Source organism: Pseudochaenichthys georgianus, chromosome 10 (genome assembly GCF_902827115.2).
Source record: "Pseudochaenichthys georgianus chromosome 10, fPseGeo1.2, whole genome shotgun sequence".
NCBI lineage: Eukaryota > Metazoa > Chordata > Actinopteri > Perciformes > Channichthyidae > Pseudochaenichthys > Pseudochaenichthys georgianus.
In genome coordinates, this window is record NC_047512.1 from 9,906,232 (window position 1) to 9,923,024 (window position 16,793).

Below are 16,793 nucleotides of genomic sequence, written 5' to 3' on the forward strand. Positions count from 1 at the left end.
CTTTTCAAACCCTGGCACTCAATGAAGTAAAGAAGATGCAAAAGGAATGCATTAAAACAATAACATATTTATAAAAAGATGGAAAATCACTTGAAAAGCTAAACATACAGAAAGGAAAAGATCAACAACACTGGGGAAAATAAAGAAAACCAATGAATATTAGTGTTATTACAACCGCAGACATGTTTGTGTAGTTTACATTTGTCTGTATACAATGGGTCCTTGTTTCCAAACAGCTGCTCACATTCAAAAAATAAACCTGTGCATCACTTTTGACCAGAGAGATGGAAAACTGAATGCCGGAATTTGAAAAACCGACTCCATATTTGCACCAGAGAAAATGGAAATTGCAACATCTGGCTTTAATAGGAGAATAAATATTTTCAGGAGGAGTAAACATGTGATCAGTGTGCCGAGAACAGAGTGACTTACAGTGGCTGAAGCTTAGCTATTGATGGATACCCTGGATGGTGGGAGGTGTAGGCCTGTAACCACTGCTGCTCCGATTGGAGACAAACAACCACTGGATCTGAAAGTAGTGAACAAAAACCTGTTGATTTGCCGTCCAATAGGAAGGAAGATGTGTTTAATCAGGTGTGAGAAATACCTCTTTGTATGGCAATACAAGCTGACAATGGTTTATTAACGAGCTGATGCTACTCCGCTTGTTTTTTTTAACAGGATGAACAAAGTCAGCATGACTAAAAAAGTACAGTGAACTGGAATTGGCTGCATGCATAGAAAGCCCCATTGTAACATGCATACACTTGCTAAGTTGTTTCTTATTTATTTTTGTCTTGGGAGCCAAAAGCCCTTTAGTAAAGGGTCGCCAAAAGTTAGTGGGTGTAAAATGAGCTATACTTTCTATTTGCATTCACCATGTTGCAACCACAACAGTACTTATTTCAGAAACTGGGTTCAGGGCAGGAAATGAAGACTGGAAATAATAGAGTTGGAAATTCAATATGTCTTTGGTTCACTGCTCTCTTTTTAGTCCAAGTGTCATGGTGCCAGAATGTCCTTTTAGCGAAACTACGATGCAGTACTGTTCTGCTTCGGAAGTCCACCACAGTATCATGACGGTGAGAGTCTACTTTTAATATTGCTATAAACATTCAAAAATAGTTTACTATTTCACATGTCCATACATCTTACATAAGGTACATTATTTTACATGATGTATGAATTACATTTCAATCATTCATTCTTCAATAACTACCAAATAAAAGCACATTTCATTACTCTACTTCCTGACTTCTAGCTTTGAAGTCAACGTGGCATAAGGCGAGGATAAATGAAGTAACGCTTCTTCCTAAGTGGCCCTCTCCATAATATTGTGCATTTAATGCCCAATATGCCATGTTTGTACAGCTGACATCATCATCATCATCATCATCATCATCATCATCATCATCATCATCATCATCATCATCATCATCATCATCATCATCATCATCATCATCATCATCATCATCATCATCATCATCATCATCATCATCATCATCATCATCGCCATCAGCGTGTAAAGTATGACACTAGTGGGCGCTAAAGGTTTTGTTTTCACTGGTGATACAAAAACAGCCTACTTTAAACTTTGGTGCATTTGTATGTTTTGCACGATTTGACCTTCTTTCTCAAATCTCTAATCTTACCTAACATAGCAGTTTGGGATTTATGCCACACAAAAAGGTCTTCATGCGTGCAGATGGGATTAAGATGGACATCTTTCCATAGTGTGCTTCTGTATTTGGAGAATGTGCTGTCATCTGATGTTTGATTTTCTAGAAAAGTTCAGATGGACAGCCAGGATTTCACTTATGCCACTGAACCAACATGACCCGAGTGTTAGAAGTTACACACCTTGACCATTTCTGCAGCATGTTTTTGATTCACCCTGCCTGTGAAGGGAGCATTGTACAACTTGAAGATACACACAAACAAACCAAAGCGCTCAGGTGTAATTGTCTAACTGAGGTTGGAGCCTGGGAAAGGAGAGCCGGGTTGCTCGTCAGACTCCTGGCGGCTGACAACGGCGAACAGAGGTAAACGTCAATTAAGCTGTTACAGTAGATGACAGGCCTAAAGAAAACAGCGCTGAGAGATGCCATCTGGGGCCGCCTGTGTAAACTGAAGGTGTCTGAACACGATGCTTCAGATATTGCTCAAATGTTAGCAGCTTTAGACTTGTCAGCTTAACACAAAGAGGCATGAGGAAGACTTTAGGTAGCCTGTAGGTAACCTAGGCTTGCCTATTTATGAAATAGATGTATTATTTGTATTATCTCTCCACATTTCTTGTTGTAGTGGATTTTAAGGCATGTTTCATGTGGCCAACATGCAGGCTTGGAGGTGTTTCTTACAGCTTGGTAGGTCTACTGTATTTCGCCCTAATGCCTAATCATGCCACTTGAATGGCATTTTTATCCAGGTAGTTTGAGTTTACAAGCTCTTATTCTGCAGCAGCCCACCACACAGAAACCTAGCTCCATAGTGGATTGATTTTACCGCAGAGTGCATTTTCACAGCTGTTGTTTCTGTTTGAAATGCTTTATGTAGTCCAGTAATGGACCTCAGAGTGCCAAATGGCAAGAGATGCCTCCAAACATTTACATTTCAGTTCTTCAACAGGCGCTACAGATCATGACCTACAAAGGGTTCAGTAGTAGAAAGTACAACAAGCTGACACATAAACTGTATTCTTTAGAGATGTTATATATTTGAAGATAGGGTCATCTACCCAATAGATGCATATCTCTCCTGGCAGATCATACCTCACTTCCAATTTCAAGGTCCATGAGATCGTGCCACTGATCTTTTCAGCATGCTTAATGTGTAGAAATTGATTTGGAAGCAGAACATCTCTGATCTGAGTTTTTTTTCATCCTTCTTTAATAGAACTTCAGAGAGCAGGAAGTGTGTGCGTCATGACATTCGCTTTGGTTATCTGCTTTCACACGCTCTGGCCAGCCGCCTGCCCTCAAACAGCACCAAGCCTCCAGTATGAGAGGGACTGACACAACTTCATAAAAGTAGATCCACCCACATCATATGTGCAACAGACACCAGCGATGAGCCTGAATGTCTCTTTTCGCCTATTCTTCAGCATGCAGACACAAATGAACACAAGCAAGTCAATGTTCTCACACAAAGCCTGAGACAAATGCATATACCTCTTCACACTTTGCTCCGTGCAAACACGTGAATACAATTGCAGTGTATCAAAAGTCAATAAATGTACTTGGCATCATTTTGCTGACCCACACAGATGTTTTTAAGCTGATGTGAGGTGTTTAGAGCTCAGCTGAGATGGACGGTGGTGCATCTTGTTATGCAGAACTTCTCGGGCCTTAGGTGAGGGTGAGAATGTGTGAGGTCACACCATGTGACCTTTAGCTGAAGCTGCTGGGCCGCCATTGGTCCAGAGCCAAACCCCCAAACCCTCAAGCACCCCCCTCCCCCAGACCCACAGCAGCACTAAGAGCTCAGACAAGTTGTGTGTTTGCAAGTAGACTCTTCTCTATCCTACATGTATTCTAATCGCATATCGCGTGTTTAGTAGAATAACATGACATACACTGCTCAAAGCATATGTTAGAAATAACAATAAAGGTGTTTCTTTAGGCATGCAGATAATTAAAAGCAAATATACCTTCCTGTGTCACTCCAGACTGTCCTATAGATACAATTGTTGCTTAGCAACCTAAACATTACTGAATTTCCCTTTCTATATAAATAAAGTTTTGATTTTTATTTCTAGTCAGTCAGGATCTTTCCATTTTGAAAGCTGCCTGGTCTTAAACCCCCTACGTCCTGCTGTGATTTAATTGTGGCTGTTGCAATCACTGAAAAAACTATTGATCAGAACCACCATGCATTACTCTGAAAAATCTGAAATCTGTCTTCATTTCCGATAACCATAACACACAGCTCACACACTTTCTGCTGCACATCTTGAGATACAACACGACCAAATTACTAACTCGTTTTATATATAAAAGGCTTGTTTAATATCCTCTTAGAAGTTAATTCTGGATTTGCATAGTCTTGAAGAGCATGCATGCAAAAAACACGTTTCATATTGCTGATATATGCAATTTAAATTCAGGTAATTATAAATGAAGCTTAAATAAGTTCGTTGTGTGAATTACATGCAATGACTTACTGGTTACCTGCCTAAATTAATTACCCTGCATTTGGTTTTTAAAACAATTATTAATGAAGTATCCCACTTTTTGTTAATATTCTGTTCCCCCTTGGTGAAATGCTTGAAATGAAACATGCAAACACACGTGTTTATTTGTCATAAGAAATGCAATATTTCATGTCCAGACCTCATTAGAAAACAGCTCCCTGAAAGCTCGCAGCAGCGTTATTACCAAACTCCCAGCCTCCGCTGCATGCATATTGAGAGAGTTAATTATTTAGATTGGAGGTGTAGCGATACATGTTTGGATATTTGCACTTGCTCGCTTTCTATTTGAATTCCCACGGGAGAGCTGTGTCTCCTCGGTGTGTTACTCCGCATTCGGATTGTGTTCTCTGCTGGCGGAACGAATCTCACATTAAGATGTAGTAGTGTGCTTTTAGGTGTCCGAAAACGGAGGCAGGGCAAATATGATTTTAGCTCAAACGGAGATTGTTTGTTGAAATATGAACTACATATTTTTTAAGTTCATTCACTATATTTCTCAGCTAATATTATGCATGGTTATTATTCCTTTTGTCCTGCTTTAAAATGAGTTTGGTTTGACGCATAAATGACACTGCAGCGTCTGAATTTAGAATATTACTTTCAACTAAAAACGTGAGCAGAATGTAAGTAGCCAAGGTGTAAAACAATGCCGATGTTGTGACATTTCTCTGCGAAAATCTATAACATAAGTGAACATGCAGCTGTAAAGCTAAAAAGCATGCTGTGTTCCATGTCAACTTGAATACGCTCTTACCTTGTGCAGGCTGGAGAGAGGCTAAAGGTCTGCTGTCCTGCGCGCCGTTTCAGCCAAATGAACACTTCCCTCCTCTCTTCAGGTCATCCTCTGTTCACATGTTGATTGTGTGGATGTGTATTGGGAATGCAGACTTGCGTATTCGTCTCAGCAGCAGCCGAGACTTATCCCCGGTCAGCTGATCATTGCTCCTCGTCAGCGACTCCATCAAAAGGTGACACTTATTTTTTAGCGAGAAAGTCTAATAATTGTGTAGTTAGAGTTCAATAGTTCAGGCTGCAGGATGTGCACTGCAGCTCGGATTTATTTGTATTAATGGATTTAAAATCCATGAAGAATGCTCTTGTGTTTATTTATTATTTTGCTGCAAAAACATTTGGACTGACTTATATCTACTAATAATAACCTTCCCTTGGGAGATGAACAAAGGCCTCTTGAAGCATGATATTAAATCAACTCCTTTACCAACGGCCAGGATTTTTTTCTTAAATATCATAGTGTATATGGTATTGAATGATTTATTAGAATACCAACAAAGATCAACATTATGAGGATGAAATATTACCGAAACTCACCCGACAAACCAAAAGACGTATAGGCTACTTTTGTATTTGTGTGTTTTCTTAGGGGATTATAACGGTGTCTCCTGCTTGTAGCCACGAATCTGAACGTCCCCCGCCTGCCCAGCATACCTCTTTATCGGTGTGTGTGTGTGTGTGTGTGGTGTGTGTGTGTGTGTGTGTGTGTGTGTGTGTGTGTGTGTGTGTTTGAGTGTCTGTGCGAGTGTTTGCTTAAGCTTGTTATTCATCGTTGTCCTAGAGTAGACCGTAGCTTTGCTTTGGCTCATTTGCGCACGAAAAGCATGATTTAAAAAGTGTCCAATTACAAAGAGAGGGACAATTCAAACGCAAACAGATAGTGTGAGTGAGTAGGCTGCATAAGGATAATTAAAAAGGGAGCAACACTTATTATGAACACAACTTCTAAACAATATATGTTTGAGTTATTTATATTTCACACATTTTTATAGATCATCTTCATGGATTAATACGAATTTATTAATGAATCCAATAATTTATTTAAAGCTGTTTATTGTGAACGTTTCCATAATAATCCCCTTAAGGGAACTACAATCTCTCCTGAGTTCAAACACTGGAAGAAATAACAAACCCTAATGGACTGTTGTCGCCATTGTGTGGTCTCCCTCCTGTTTGTTGATTCCCGTGTTATTTCAAGCACCAGTGCCCAGTTTGGCTGGGCAGGCAGACATGTATTCAGCAGTTAATCTGACGGAGCATCTCGCTGCTATGTGTATTGGAGCGGCTATTGTTTTCCTCTATAGATTAGCCGCACAAGCACCTCACATAATCGAAAGGCTATAGACAGACTGTCATTGCTTTACACTCCACTAACAGACTACCAACACAAAGATTCAATAACATCAGAATGTTTTTGAACAATATATTTACTTCCATTAAATAAAACACAATAGTTTTTTTGGATGTTGAAAAAAAACAAACATAATTCCGTACCAGATAGTATACACAGAGCAAAAAAACAAATAATTTGTCGCCAGGAACATTTTGATGCTTCTTTTTTTTTTTATCCAGAATTGCTATTCTAAGTCGATATTCACACAGACATTAATAATAAATTTATAATATGTTAGAAACACACAACTGGTGCGTTTTAGTATGTACATTCCCTTTTTGTTTGCAAGCAAAACATGATTCCTTTTTAGGATTTTTTTTTTTTTTTCACATGCGTTGATAAATTGAACCTGGAGAGGACTGGAGGGTTATAGCGCATTCGCTTCAACAAACAGGAGATGATAATTGAAATATATATACAACCTTTTCAGTCAACAATAAACGTCCAAAATCCACCAGAAAAAAAAACCTCACGAAGAGCTATGAAGAATAAAACAGGCCTTTTGTTTACTGTGGTGCAGTTTGAAGCAGGCCTGGACTCATCAAAAGGGGAATAAACCTAAAATCTCCCGTTTCAGTTTTGACTCCGACCTGGAGTTTAACTTGTTTCAGTGGTTCAGTCTTCTAGTGCCCTTTTTTGAAAAATGAAAAAGTAGTTGTAGTAGTCTCTTGTTCCTGTGGCCGGCTGTTTGTGATTACCCACACACTGCAAAAAATGACCCCCATAACAAACCAATAGGTATTGTAATCACCCTAAAAATCTAATGCGTTCCCCAAAAAATAAACGGATGGAATAGTCTCACTTGTTTCTTTAAGGAGTGTGGGGATGTTCAAGAAACAAGTGGCAACAACTTGATGGAAAAAGTGAGAATAATGCAAGTCACAATCCAAAAAAAATCAATGTCCTGAAACACGTGTAAAAAGTACAATTATCTCACTGCCAGACTCCCTTTAGAGAAAAACAACACTCATAGCGTCACTACACCTATAATGACTTGCTAAGGGGGTCATTGTTTGCTGTGCAGGTAGGTATTAGACTGGTCTGTCCACGGCGTACTGGCAGGCGCTCAGATTAGCGGCCGGATTCTGCACGTATCCAAAACTCGAGTGCTGCTTGGCTTTCAGTCTCAGGCTGGCCAGGCTGGAGTTACAAGTGTCCCTGTACACATAAGGGGGGGTCGGAGGCGCATAGGGGCACGCCGACGTGGGCACCCCCGAGTTGAGGGACGGGTTACTGAGGTTGTTTAAGTTATTCAGGCTGTTGAGGCTGGAGCCCGGCACCCCGGTCACCGCCGAAGGAACCATGCTGGAAGTCATGGAGGATATGGAGTTGGGCGGCGAGAACATGTTCTGCGAGGATAGGGGGTTGACATTCATGGAGTTGAAGAAAGGGAAGCTTTTGGTAGATAAAGACGCCGACGTGAGGCCCTTGGCGGCCCAGTTGTTGTACGTGTAGCTCGGGTACATGTCTTCGTAGGGCTGCATGAGTCCATTGAACTGCGGGCCGAAGCCGCTTTTGCAGAGCTCGGCTTGTTGGTTTCTTTCCCGTTTCCTCCACTTGGCTCGCCGGTTCTTGAACCAAACCTAGAGCGAAAGAAATTAGAGAAGGTTAGAACATATATATTTTTGAAATACTTAATTGACTAGCCTCTATATTTATTGAAATAGCCAATATGAGTTATACATGTAGCTAACATGTAACATATGTTGGTGCTAGTGTTTAATTTAAATCTACACGAAGCGTATATTAGTAAATAATATGTCTGTAAATCCTAAAAAATATATATGTCTTTGTTTTCCTGTGCAGACAATTCTGCCTTGATTCATTGTTTATCTTCCAGAATACACACTGCTCTCACTGCAACATCCTAATGTGTATTCCTCTGCAGCCTGCAAACACTCTGACCTTAATCACGCAGCACCAGGGCGACAATCGCAAAATACAAGCTTTGCACCCCTTTCACACGAACAGGAGAACACGACTGGTATCTGCCCCCGACAAATGTCAACAACCTTAACTGTTAACCACCTCTTAGCATGCAATTACACGACATAGGCAAATAACAATTAATTAGCTGATGTTATATTTTATTATGAAATTACTGAACTGATTCAAATGTGCCCAGAAACACAAATCATTTGAAAATGCTTATTTTGCATTATGTGATTAGAATTATATGGACAAAGATATACAATCTAATTAAATTGAGCTCGTACCAGGAGTTTATTTAAACAAGAGTCTGATTATTTGTTTCCCAGCTCAAAACTATGTCCTACATTATTTTCGAGAAAAATTCAACCGTGCGTAAAGTTTGGTGTCAGTGGCTAAAAATAAGGAATCGTATTGGGAGGTTAACCGGGCACTTGGCACAAATTACCCGAAATTACACACACGGATTATTTTTATTTGTACCCAAGGGAGTACTCACCCTGACCCGAGCCTCTGTGAGGTTGGTCCACACGGCTATCTCCTCCCTCGTGCTCATGTCCGGGTAGCGATTCCGCTGGAAGGTGGCCTCGAGCTCCTGCAGCTGCTGGCTGGTGAAGTGAGTCCTCTGCCGCCGCTGCCGCTTCTTTTTTGGGTCATCTGAAGAGTCGTCGTTTTTATTTTGGTTCTTTTCTTTTTCTGTCAAGAGGAAGTAAATTGATTTAGCCGGGGTCAGGCGGATTAAGGCCTGTATGCTATATAAAGGGGGGGGGGGGGGGGGACAATCCTGAATCCATGACAGTGTTGGAGGAAATGCTCTGATGCACATTATAAACAGTTTTATGTTTTGTTTTTTTACTTCGCTACATTTTATTTTATTTGAATTCATAATGTTAGATTATTATTTAATAGGCACGGATCATATCTATTAATGCCAGGGTAATTTCAGTTGCACAACAAAAGCTCTCTTTACTTTGGATAACACAGAACTGTTCACACCAGAGACAAGTGTCAAAACTAATTACGTGTTGGTCTAATGACAGCGATAATCGCCCGTTTTGCATGCACAATAAACTCCCTATACATTGATAAATATGAGCCACCTTTTGTTTGATATCGAGATGACATCTGCGGCGCCTTGCTGCAAACATCTGCCCCCCCCCAAGCGGTTCTTACCGACAGACTCCGGACTGGACGTGTCCGACACTGTGTGCACCTCTAACCGGTGTTTAGAGTCCACAGACCGCTGCAGCGGCTGTAAAGTAGAGGCCATCGCCAGAGCCGTGTGGTGCGTGGAGGCAAGTTTATTCCCTGTGAGGTGGTGATGGTCTGTGTTTAAAGGATCCCTCATAGAGTTCATTGGCGGAAGATCGCAAAACTGGCTGTCAAAAGCAGAGTAAGTCCCTCTAGTACAGCAAGGATACGCGGAAAGTCCGTCTGTGGAATTTGTTCGGTTCTCCAAAAAACGCGCACCAGAGCAGTCCCTCTTGCGGTTGAGATAAAACCTTCTTTCTGTTAAAACTGGAAAATGCTTTACAATAGGCCATTGAGTGCTGCCATACTCGCAGTAAACAGTGGCTACCTCGGCTGACTATCAGAGTGACAAGGACAGGTAGGTGATATTAGATCCAGAGGCATACACTACACTGCTCTCTCTTCATTTCAGCTGCGCCTCTCTCCACAGCTCCACGTCACCGAGTTGCGCCCGCCCCCTCTCTGACAGGCACACGCATGTGGATATGACGGTGTGCCCAACCAACCGGAGCTCGCAGAAACGAGATCTGTGTGCCAATGTGTTTATGCCGGAGCTGGCGCTTATTTTTCATTTCCAAATAAAAGCATGTAAAGAGAGATGGGACGCACGGTGTACCCACGGTGCTCCGTTGCGCAGCAGCCCAAGACCAAATAAAAATGAAAATAACACAGTTTGGCCTCATTTTATGAGATGGGTCCAGTGGCCCAGTAAAACGATGCACTTCTATTGATACCCAAGATGAGCCGCAGGCTCTGTCACTGCAGTTTACTCAGGGACTCTTTGTGGATAAAGTGAGCCACCGAGCCGATTGTATTGAAAGCCGCATAAAGAAAAGAGGCACACTGAATATCAAACAACAGACTACCACAGCACAATGATCCTGTCAAAATACACGCTGTTTAAAATATGTCTAAACAGTGCTATGCCAAACGTTATCATGTAGAGCAAGATAACGGTACTTGTGTCAGTATTACCGAAAGGCAAACAAATGCATTGAATATCTGTATAATCTTCATAATCTTACTTGAATATAAAGCACAACGTTCTGTGATATCCACTTAGGAAAAGCATTGTCATACTACTTGTCAAATGAGACGATCCTCTGGCCCTCCCCAGAGTTGACGTTCAAATATCCATTAAATGAACCCCACCGGAGCGCAGTTAACCACCAGACTCAGGTTGTTGACGGCGGATTACTTTATCTGGGTGCTTAACTGGATCTCTCTCCCCACTTTGCGTTTGGACCCCTCAGTCTTTCCCAGCCAGCACTCTTGTAGTGTTTTTTCTTCTAATCTGATAAGACTCTCATTTGCCTAAGAATTTCTGAAGGAGGACTTTTAATGAGTTTGAGTATATATGCCAGCACATTTCTTTAACCTATAACTCCCCAAGGATTTAATGCGTAAAGGCAAAGTAAACGCGTCTCATCAAACACATGCGGGTTTAATTTTCAAAGTGGGAGATTCAATCAATCAAATCAATCACATTTTATTTATACAACCCAGTATCCCAAATTATAAATTGGCCTTCGGGGACTTTACAATACAGCATGTCCGTAGACCCTTGCAGGGAAAACCGGTGGATGACAGAGATATGCCAGCTGCATAACAGGTGATGGAGAGAGGACACGTCCACGCCAATTAGTGCGGTCAATTCCACTGGTAATGAAAAATGACTTTTTCCTTTTTCATTTTTCCTTTTTCATCTTTCATCTTTTTCTAAATCCATTTCACGATTGCTTGATCACCCTCCTCAATAACACACTTCCCATCTCCACGTGTCCAGGCGGACGCCCATTCAGCCAGCACATTTGGATTTGGCGCTGTTAAGAAGTTATGGGCTAATCCCGTGAAAGCCTCTGATGTATAAATACCAGCAGACCATAGACTGAATTCAACATACACACAGACACACACATACACATACACACAAGCGTATACTCTGCCGTATGAGACATTATTAAAACATATGGTAGCCAAAAGCGTCTGAAAGTGCATTGTAACCTTGTTTGGAGGACTAAATACTTTGTATTTTAACTCATAATCATTATGCAATGGTGTTGTCATTATAGGTAAACAATACACAACGTTTCTAAAAATTAACCAAAAGGTGTTTTTAAAACGAGTATTTGTATATTCAAATATGATCAGGGCTATTTTATTATGAATAATGTTGTGCATTAGATATATTTGATTCTAAAAATAAAACATTTTACATTTCAAAATAAGGCTGTTTGATAAAAAACACAACAATACTAGACAAATATTTTCCTTGTTTTATTTTCGGCCCAGCAGCGAACACTGTGTTGCTCCTTTTTTCCTTTACGCCGTATTGTAATACTAAATTTGAAGTGGATTATCGGTTTCCTCTTCATTCCTACCTTCTGAATGCTTTATCTCTCTTCTGCGGATTACTGCGCGCAATAGGCCTCCGCCATTGAGGGCCATTAATTAGCAATTCAGTCAATATAGGGGGAGTCGACAAGGCTTTTTACATAGGATTAAGGGGACATCAGATTCCTCCATTAGTATATTCCTCCTCACGGATGGGCTTTCATTATACATTTAGTTTTCCCCGGAGTCAATCCAACAAGCGCTGCATATATTACAGCAAAACAGTTGGCGCTGGTGTGTCTTTATCTGTGAGCATCCCTCCCTTCCGTGTAATTCTGTTTTTATTTTAGTTATCCTATTATTCCTAATCGATGGTTGTTCACATTGTGCAGCCGAGGAGCTATGATCATCCTGCCCTCTGCCACATACAGCCCCATCAATGTCGGCTAAATGAGACGCAATGAGGCGTATTGGTTATTCGTTTAAGACCCTAACAAGACCTGATGTAATTTACCTTTCCACATTGAAGAATAATTAATAAATCCCAGACGTTGTCGAGCATGGGATTTAAGCTTTTGTGTAGTCTCTTTTTTATATTTGTAGTAATATGATCAAAAATACTAATCCACATTGTTTGTCATTGTGGACAAGCACAGCCTTCCTGTGCCTAATGCAAGTACATGTTTAATTTAAATGGTCTACTACATTTAGTGAGAGGTCATATGACAATATTCATTTCCCAATAACTAACGTGGCTGCAGAGCTGCATCCTGATCAAATAATCGGATGATGCTCTGAAGCTGCAGCTCCACTTTCTAGCACCAGGTGTCCCTCTAACACAGCACACACCACGGACTCACACAACTTCTCACACCGACAAGCAAACGAGGCCAGAATAGTACCAATCATTTTTGGAACAAACTAGTAACATCCACTACAAAAAGTCCAAATAAAACAACATTTCATCATCATCTTAGAGAACTGCGGGTTGAAAATGGGATATTATTTTGTGAGACATTAACGTTATTTTGCCTTTTTAATTTAAGATAGTAAGGTTTTTTTAAGAAACCTCGAAAAACTAGCTCACCAAATACTAAAACAGAACAGCTCAGGTTTTAGGAAGCGTTTATCCGTGTTTAGGCCACTTTTGAATTAGGCAAATAAAAAAGAATGATGTTGATGAAAAAATATATTAGCTGTAAATAATAAGTGAAAATCAACACACACGTTGACCTTTAGCCTGCATTATTATCAACAGCACCGTGCTGTCTAAATAGGATAACATAAACAAAAATAAAATACTTATATGTAAAATGCAAAAGATAATAGGTCTATTTGACTAATTACCAAACACGTTTTATTTTTACTTCGATCTGTTGGAATTGTGATGGGTGATGGATCAGATACTCACCTATTTGCGCGCAGGTGGTGGCCAGTTTGCGGCAGTGAGAGTCCATTATGGCAATTTAAGGAAACCGCTTCTGGAAGAACAGACAAAAGAGACATAATTAGCCTTTAAGTCTGGTAAACAACCCCGCTGTGTTGGTCACTGACATCCAACTCTACTTCTGCAGTCAATACTTTCTGGAGTCAACAGAAGACTAAAAGGAATAGTGGTGTGCTCAAAGGATAAATATCAGATTACAAGACAAAAGTGATGGTGGTCTTGAGGAAAGATTTCAAATGGATGGAGATAAAAAAAAAATCAGACATTCAACGCGTGTGATAGCAGGCTCAGTAAAGATCATTATAATGAGGTAAATGCATTACAAATGACATCAAGTTCGGATTTCATTGATGATTTCTTTTAGTGAGTCTTATTCACATGTCAAAGTTTTTTTTTTTTGTCGGAATGAGGCAGTGATTCACCTATGTAAAGTTGAATTAACACGAGTCAGGAAATAACTGCCAATATTAGAATATATAGCAGAAAGTGACTTAGAAAATATCTCTGAATAAGTAAATGCAATCATTTGTGTACGATAACAAATAATATTTGTTTTATTTGATTTAGGAAAAATAGGAGTCAAACATTCCTATTTATTGCATGTTACGTATTATTATTTGTTTCCGGCGTCAGATTTATTTTTCGTGCAGTCTGAAAATATAAAACCTTCCGTGTTGTGCATGAGCCGGGTCTTGTGTTTTGGTGCAGCCTGCAGAGGAGAATGAAGTTATTCCGCAGTAAAATCACGGGATTACAGTCTGATTGAGATGTCTGTCGCTGGGATATTACAAAATTCATTATCGCAGCCCTCATACTACCTCGATATGAAGTTACACAGATGGGGTTTTATTAGTCCAGCCTCACACTGTTTGCTTATGATAATTCAACTCGGGGGGAATTTGCATGCAGTCATGCTGTTAACCATTTTCCTCAGCTCTTCCCTTCACCTGCTCTACATCCTCTGCGAGCCTTTTTTTCTCCTATTCAGAAGATGCAGATATTGGAGGTTAAGTTTTACTGCGTGTACCTGCACAACCTTTCTTCTCATCCATCCTCTACATCCCTTCTGCAAAATGAAATAGTGGGGGTCAGCCTGTAAGGTGTAAGGTTATTGCACGCGGCTCAGTGTTATCTAATCAGTGAGATTTAATGAGGGGCTCCTTCCAATATTTCAGCCTGCTGGCTGCTCCGCGGCCTCTGAAACCACAACCGGTGTTATTTATGCATTTCACTGTATTTTATTATTACTGTGAAAAAAAGAATGGTGTAAAAAAATATCGACTTATTTTCTACATTGCATTACATTCCCTATGTATTTCACGTATCTCTTATTTTTGCAGATTTGAAATTAAAGGCATGTATTTCGTTAACAAGTACATACTGTACAACTTACCATTTAACAAAGAAAAAAAAGAGTTGTCTATATTATGAAATGCATTTACATGTTAGTAAAAAATCATATGTTGCTTGTTTAAAAACGCATATGGGGCAAATATACTTAATGCCTTAACACAGATTTTAATAGAATTGAGGCCTACAACTTTTATAATAATAACACAATAATTTAGTGCTGTTTTTTTTACTTTACCACATTGAAGTACAACTATGAGCGTTTTAAAGAAATAGCTGCGTTAATTTCATAATTACTCCTATTAATCCCGTTCTTCCATTCATTCTCACTGCACCGACCTCAGCACCAATAGTTGATGTGAATCAGTGACTCACGTGGCACGAGGCCCAGTGCAGACATAAAGCTGGCATTGCCTCGCACTGGCTTTACTTCTGAAATTAACACCGTGCAGCATGAGAGAGCAGCCTTTACCGGGAGAAGCTAACCTCCACCATATGGTCCCATATTAATTAAAGAAGCGAGACCGTGTACGTCGCCTCTTTTTTACCCAAATGCTTTTCTTCCTGTAATGCAAAACAATTCAAAGGAGGGTCAGACTCATCTGAACTCATGATACTCCTTTCGATTAACAGGGTTACTCACCATTTTATTTAGGCTGGTGAAGGAGAGTTGTTGTTAGGTTCACCCACACTTTTACGCATGTGTGCGTGAATTTACGCACAGGTTATTAATAACTTTAGAGCAACAAACTGAACTGAGACTGAGTCAGGCACGAAATATACTTTCAATTGACATTATTTCATACACAATGTTGCTAATCAGAAGATTAAACTACGTGACCATTTTACGAAATGCTCAAATGTCTATTTCTTTCATATTTTTTTATTTACTTATGAATATTACAAACGGTAATAAATACAGTTTTGCATGATTCCGTTTATTTTATTTCCGCGCACTCCATCACCGCTAATGATACATCATTATCATCTGGCGACCTGTAAGGCGAACCCTGCCCTCACAGCACTTCATGCTGCTTTCTGTTACAGCCATGGCTTTGAAATTCCGACAGAAACACGCCGAGCAGGCACAACACGAAGTGGAACAAATCCATTCACTTGAATTAACTCACAACTCAGTTTTATTTATTGTAGGCTAGTGCCTCTGCTCCTCCTCTGCTGCACTTACCAGTTGTAGACACCGGTGGGGTTGTCTGTCCCAGCCGTCGGCGTTGTATTCTATATGGAGATAATTCCACCGTCCAAACACACTCGGACACCAGGAATTGTGTTTATAGCGAAAATACAGGAAACTTCAACGTCCAGTATAGCTTAAATCTAAGTTTCTGTCCGGAATTGTGAGTCTGGCGTGGATGTGGCTCCCCGCTATGTTATCCAAAAAAAGACGCAGTGCTACCTTTTAGGATAGTTTCATTTATGCGCATAAATAACCATCTATTTACGGTGCGAGTAGAAATAGCGAAGGAGGTGCTTTCATCCGAGTCTCCCCTTGGTTCGTCCTCTTCTGTCTTCCTTAACTTTTCCCCCCTTGAAAGACGCTCCAGTGGCGCATTTTTTTCCTCCTTCTTTTGAGCTCAGAGGGACCCCGCGTGTGTGTGTGCCTTTTTAAAGGGGTGTGTTTGTGTATGTATGCGCCTGTGTAGTCTAGCAGAGGGCAAACTTGGAGCTTCTCAACTTTCAACAACAATCAAACAAAAATTCCGGATGGCATCTTTAAAAAGCACACGCATGTTAAAGACAAATAAACAAAACACTGATATTCCTGTCAGCCCTCCCCGCTGCGTTTACTGTAACATTACACCATGTGAGGTGCAGGCATGCAACACATATAATGCTTCAATCTACCTCAACCCAACCCGCAATTTGCAACAAGCAACTCAAATGTTTATTATCTAAACTCAGCGTGCGCAAAATAAACAACCTTCATAAACACGAATTCATGACTAACCACTTACTGGCAGTCAATTTAAAGAGATGCTCTATTTAAAGTCACAGCTACGGATTCTTAGGCAGGCTATTATGTAATCAGCAAATTAGAATCCAATTAATGCTCAATTAGGATATTGTTTGCACTAATTTAACACATT

General features: G+C 40.3%; 1 protein-coding gene across 3 annotated transcripts; it reads right to left on the minus strand.

The window, feature by feature from the left end:
* Positions 1 to 6,533: 6,533 nt before the first annotated feature.
* pitx2 (paired-like homeodomain 2) lies at positions 6,534 to 16,375 on the minus strand. Of its 3 annotated transcripts, XM_034092306.2 has the most exons (4): positions 15,875 to 16,375; positions 13,303 to 13,372; positions 8,806 to 9,002; positions 6,534 to 7,960 (listed from the first exon to the last, which is right to left on the minus strand). In XM_034092306.2, exons 2-4 carry the CDS (start codon positions 13,346 to 13,348, stop codon positions 7,409 to 7,411), a joined length of 795 nt encoding a protein of 264 aa, XP_033948197.1. In that variant the 5' UTR covers positions 13,349 to 13,372; positions 15,875 to 16,375; the 3' UTR covers positions 6,534 to 7,408. The 3 variants fall into 3 exon arrangements, with proteins under 3 accessions (XP_033948197.1, XP_033948196.1, XP_033948198.1); XM_034092305.2 differs by lacking the exons at positions 13,303 to 13,372; positions 15,875 to 16,375 and adding an exon at positions 9,480 to 9,919; XM_034092307.2 differs by lacking the exons at positions 13,303 to 13,372; positions 15,875 to 16,375 and adding an exon at positions 9,407 to 9,473.
* Positions 16,376 to 16,793: the final 418 nt, after the last annotated feature.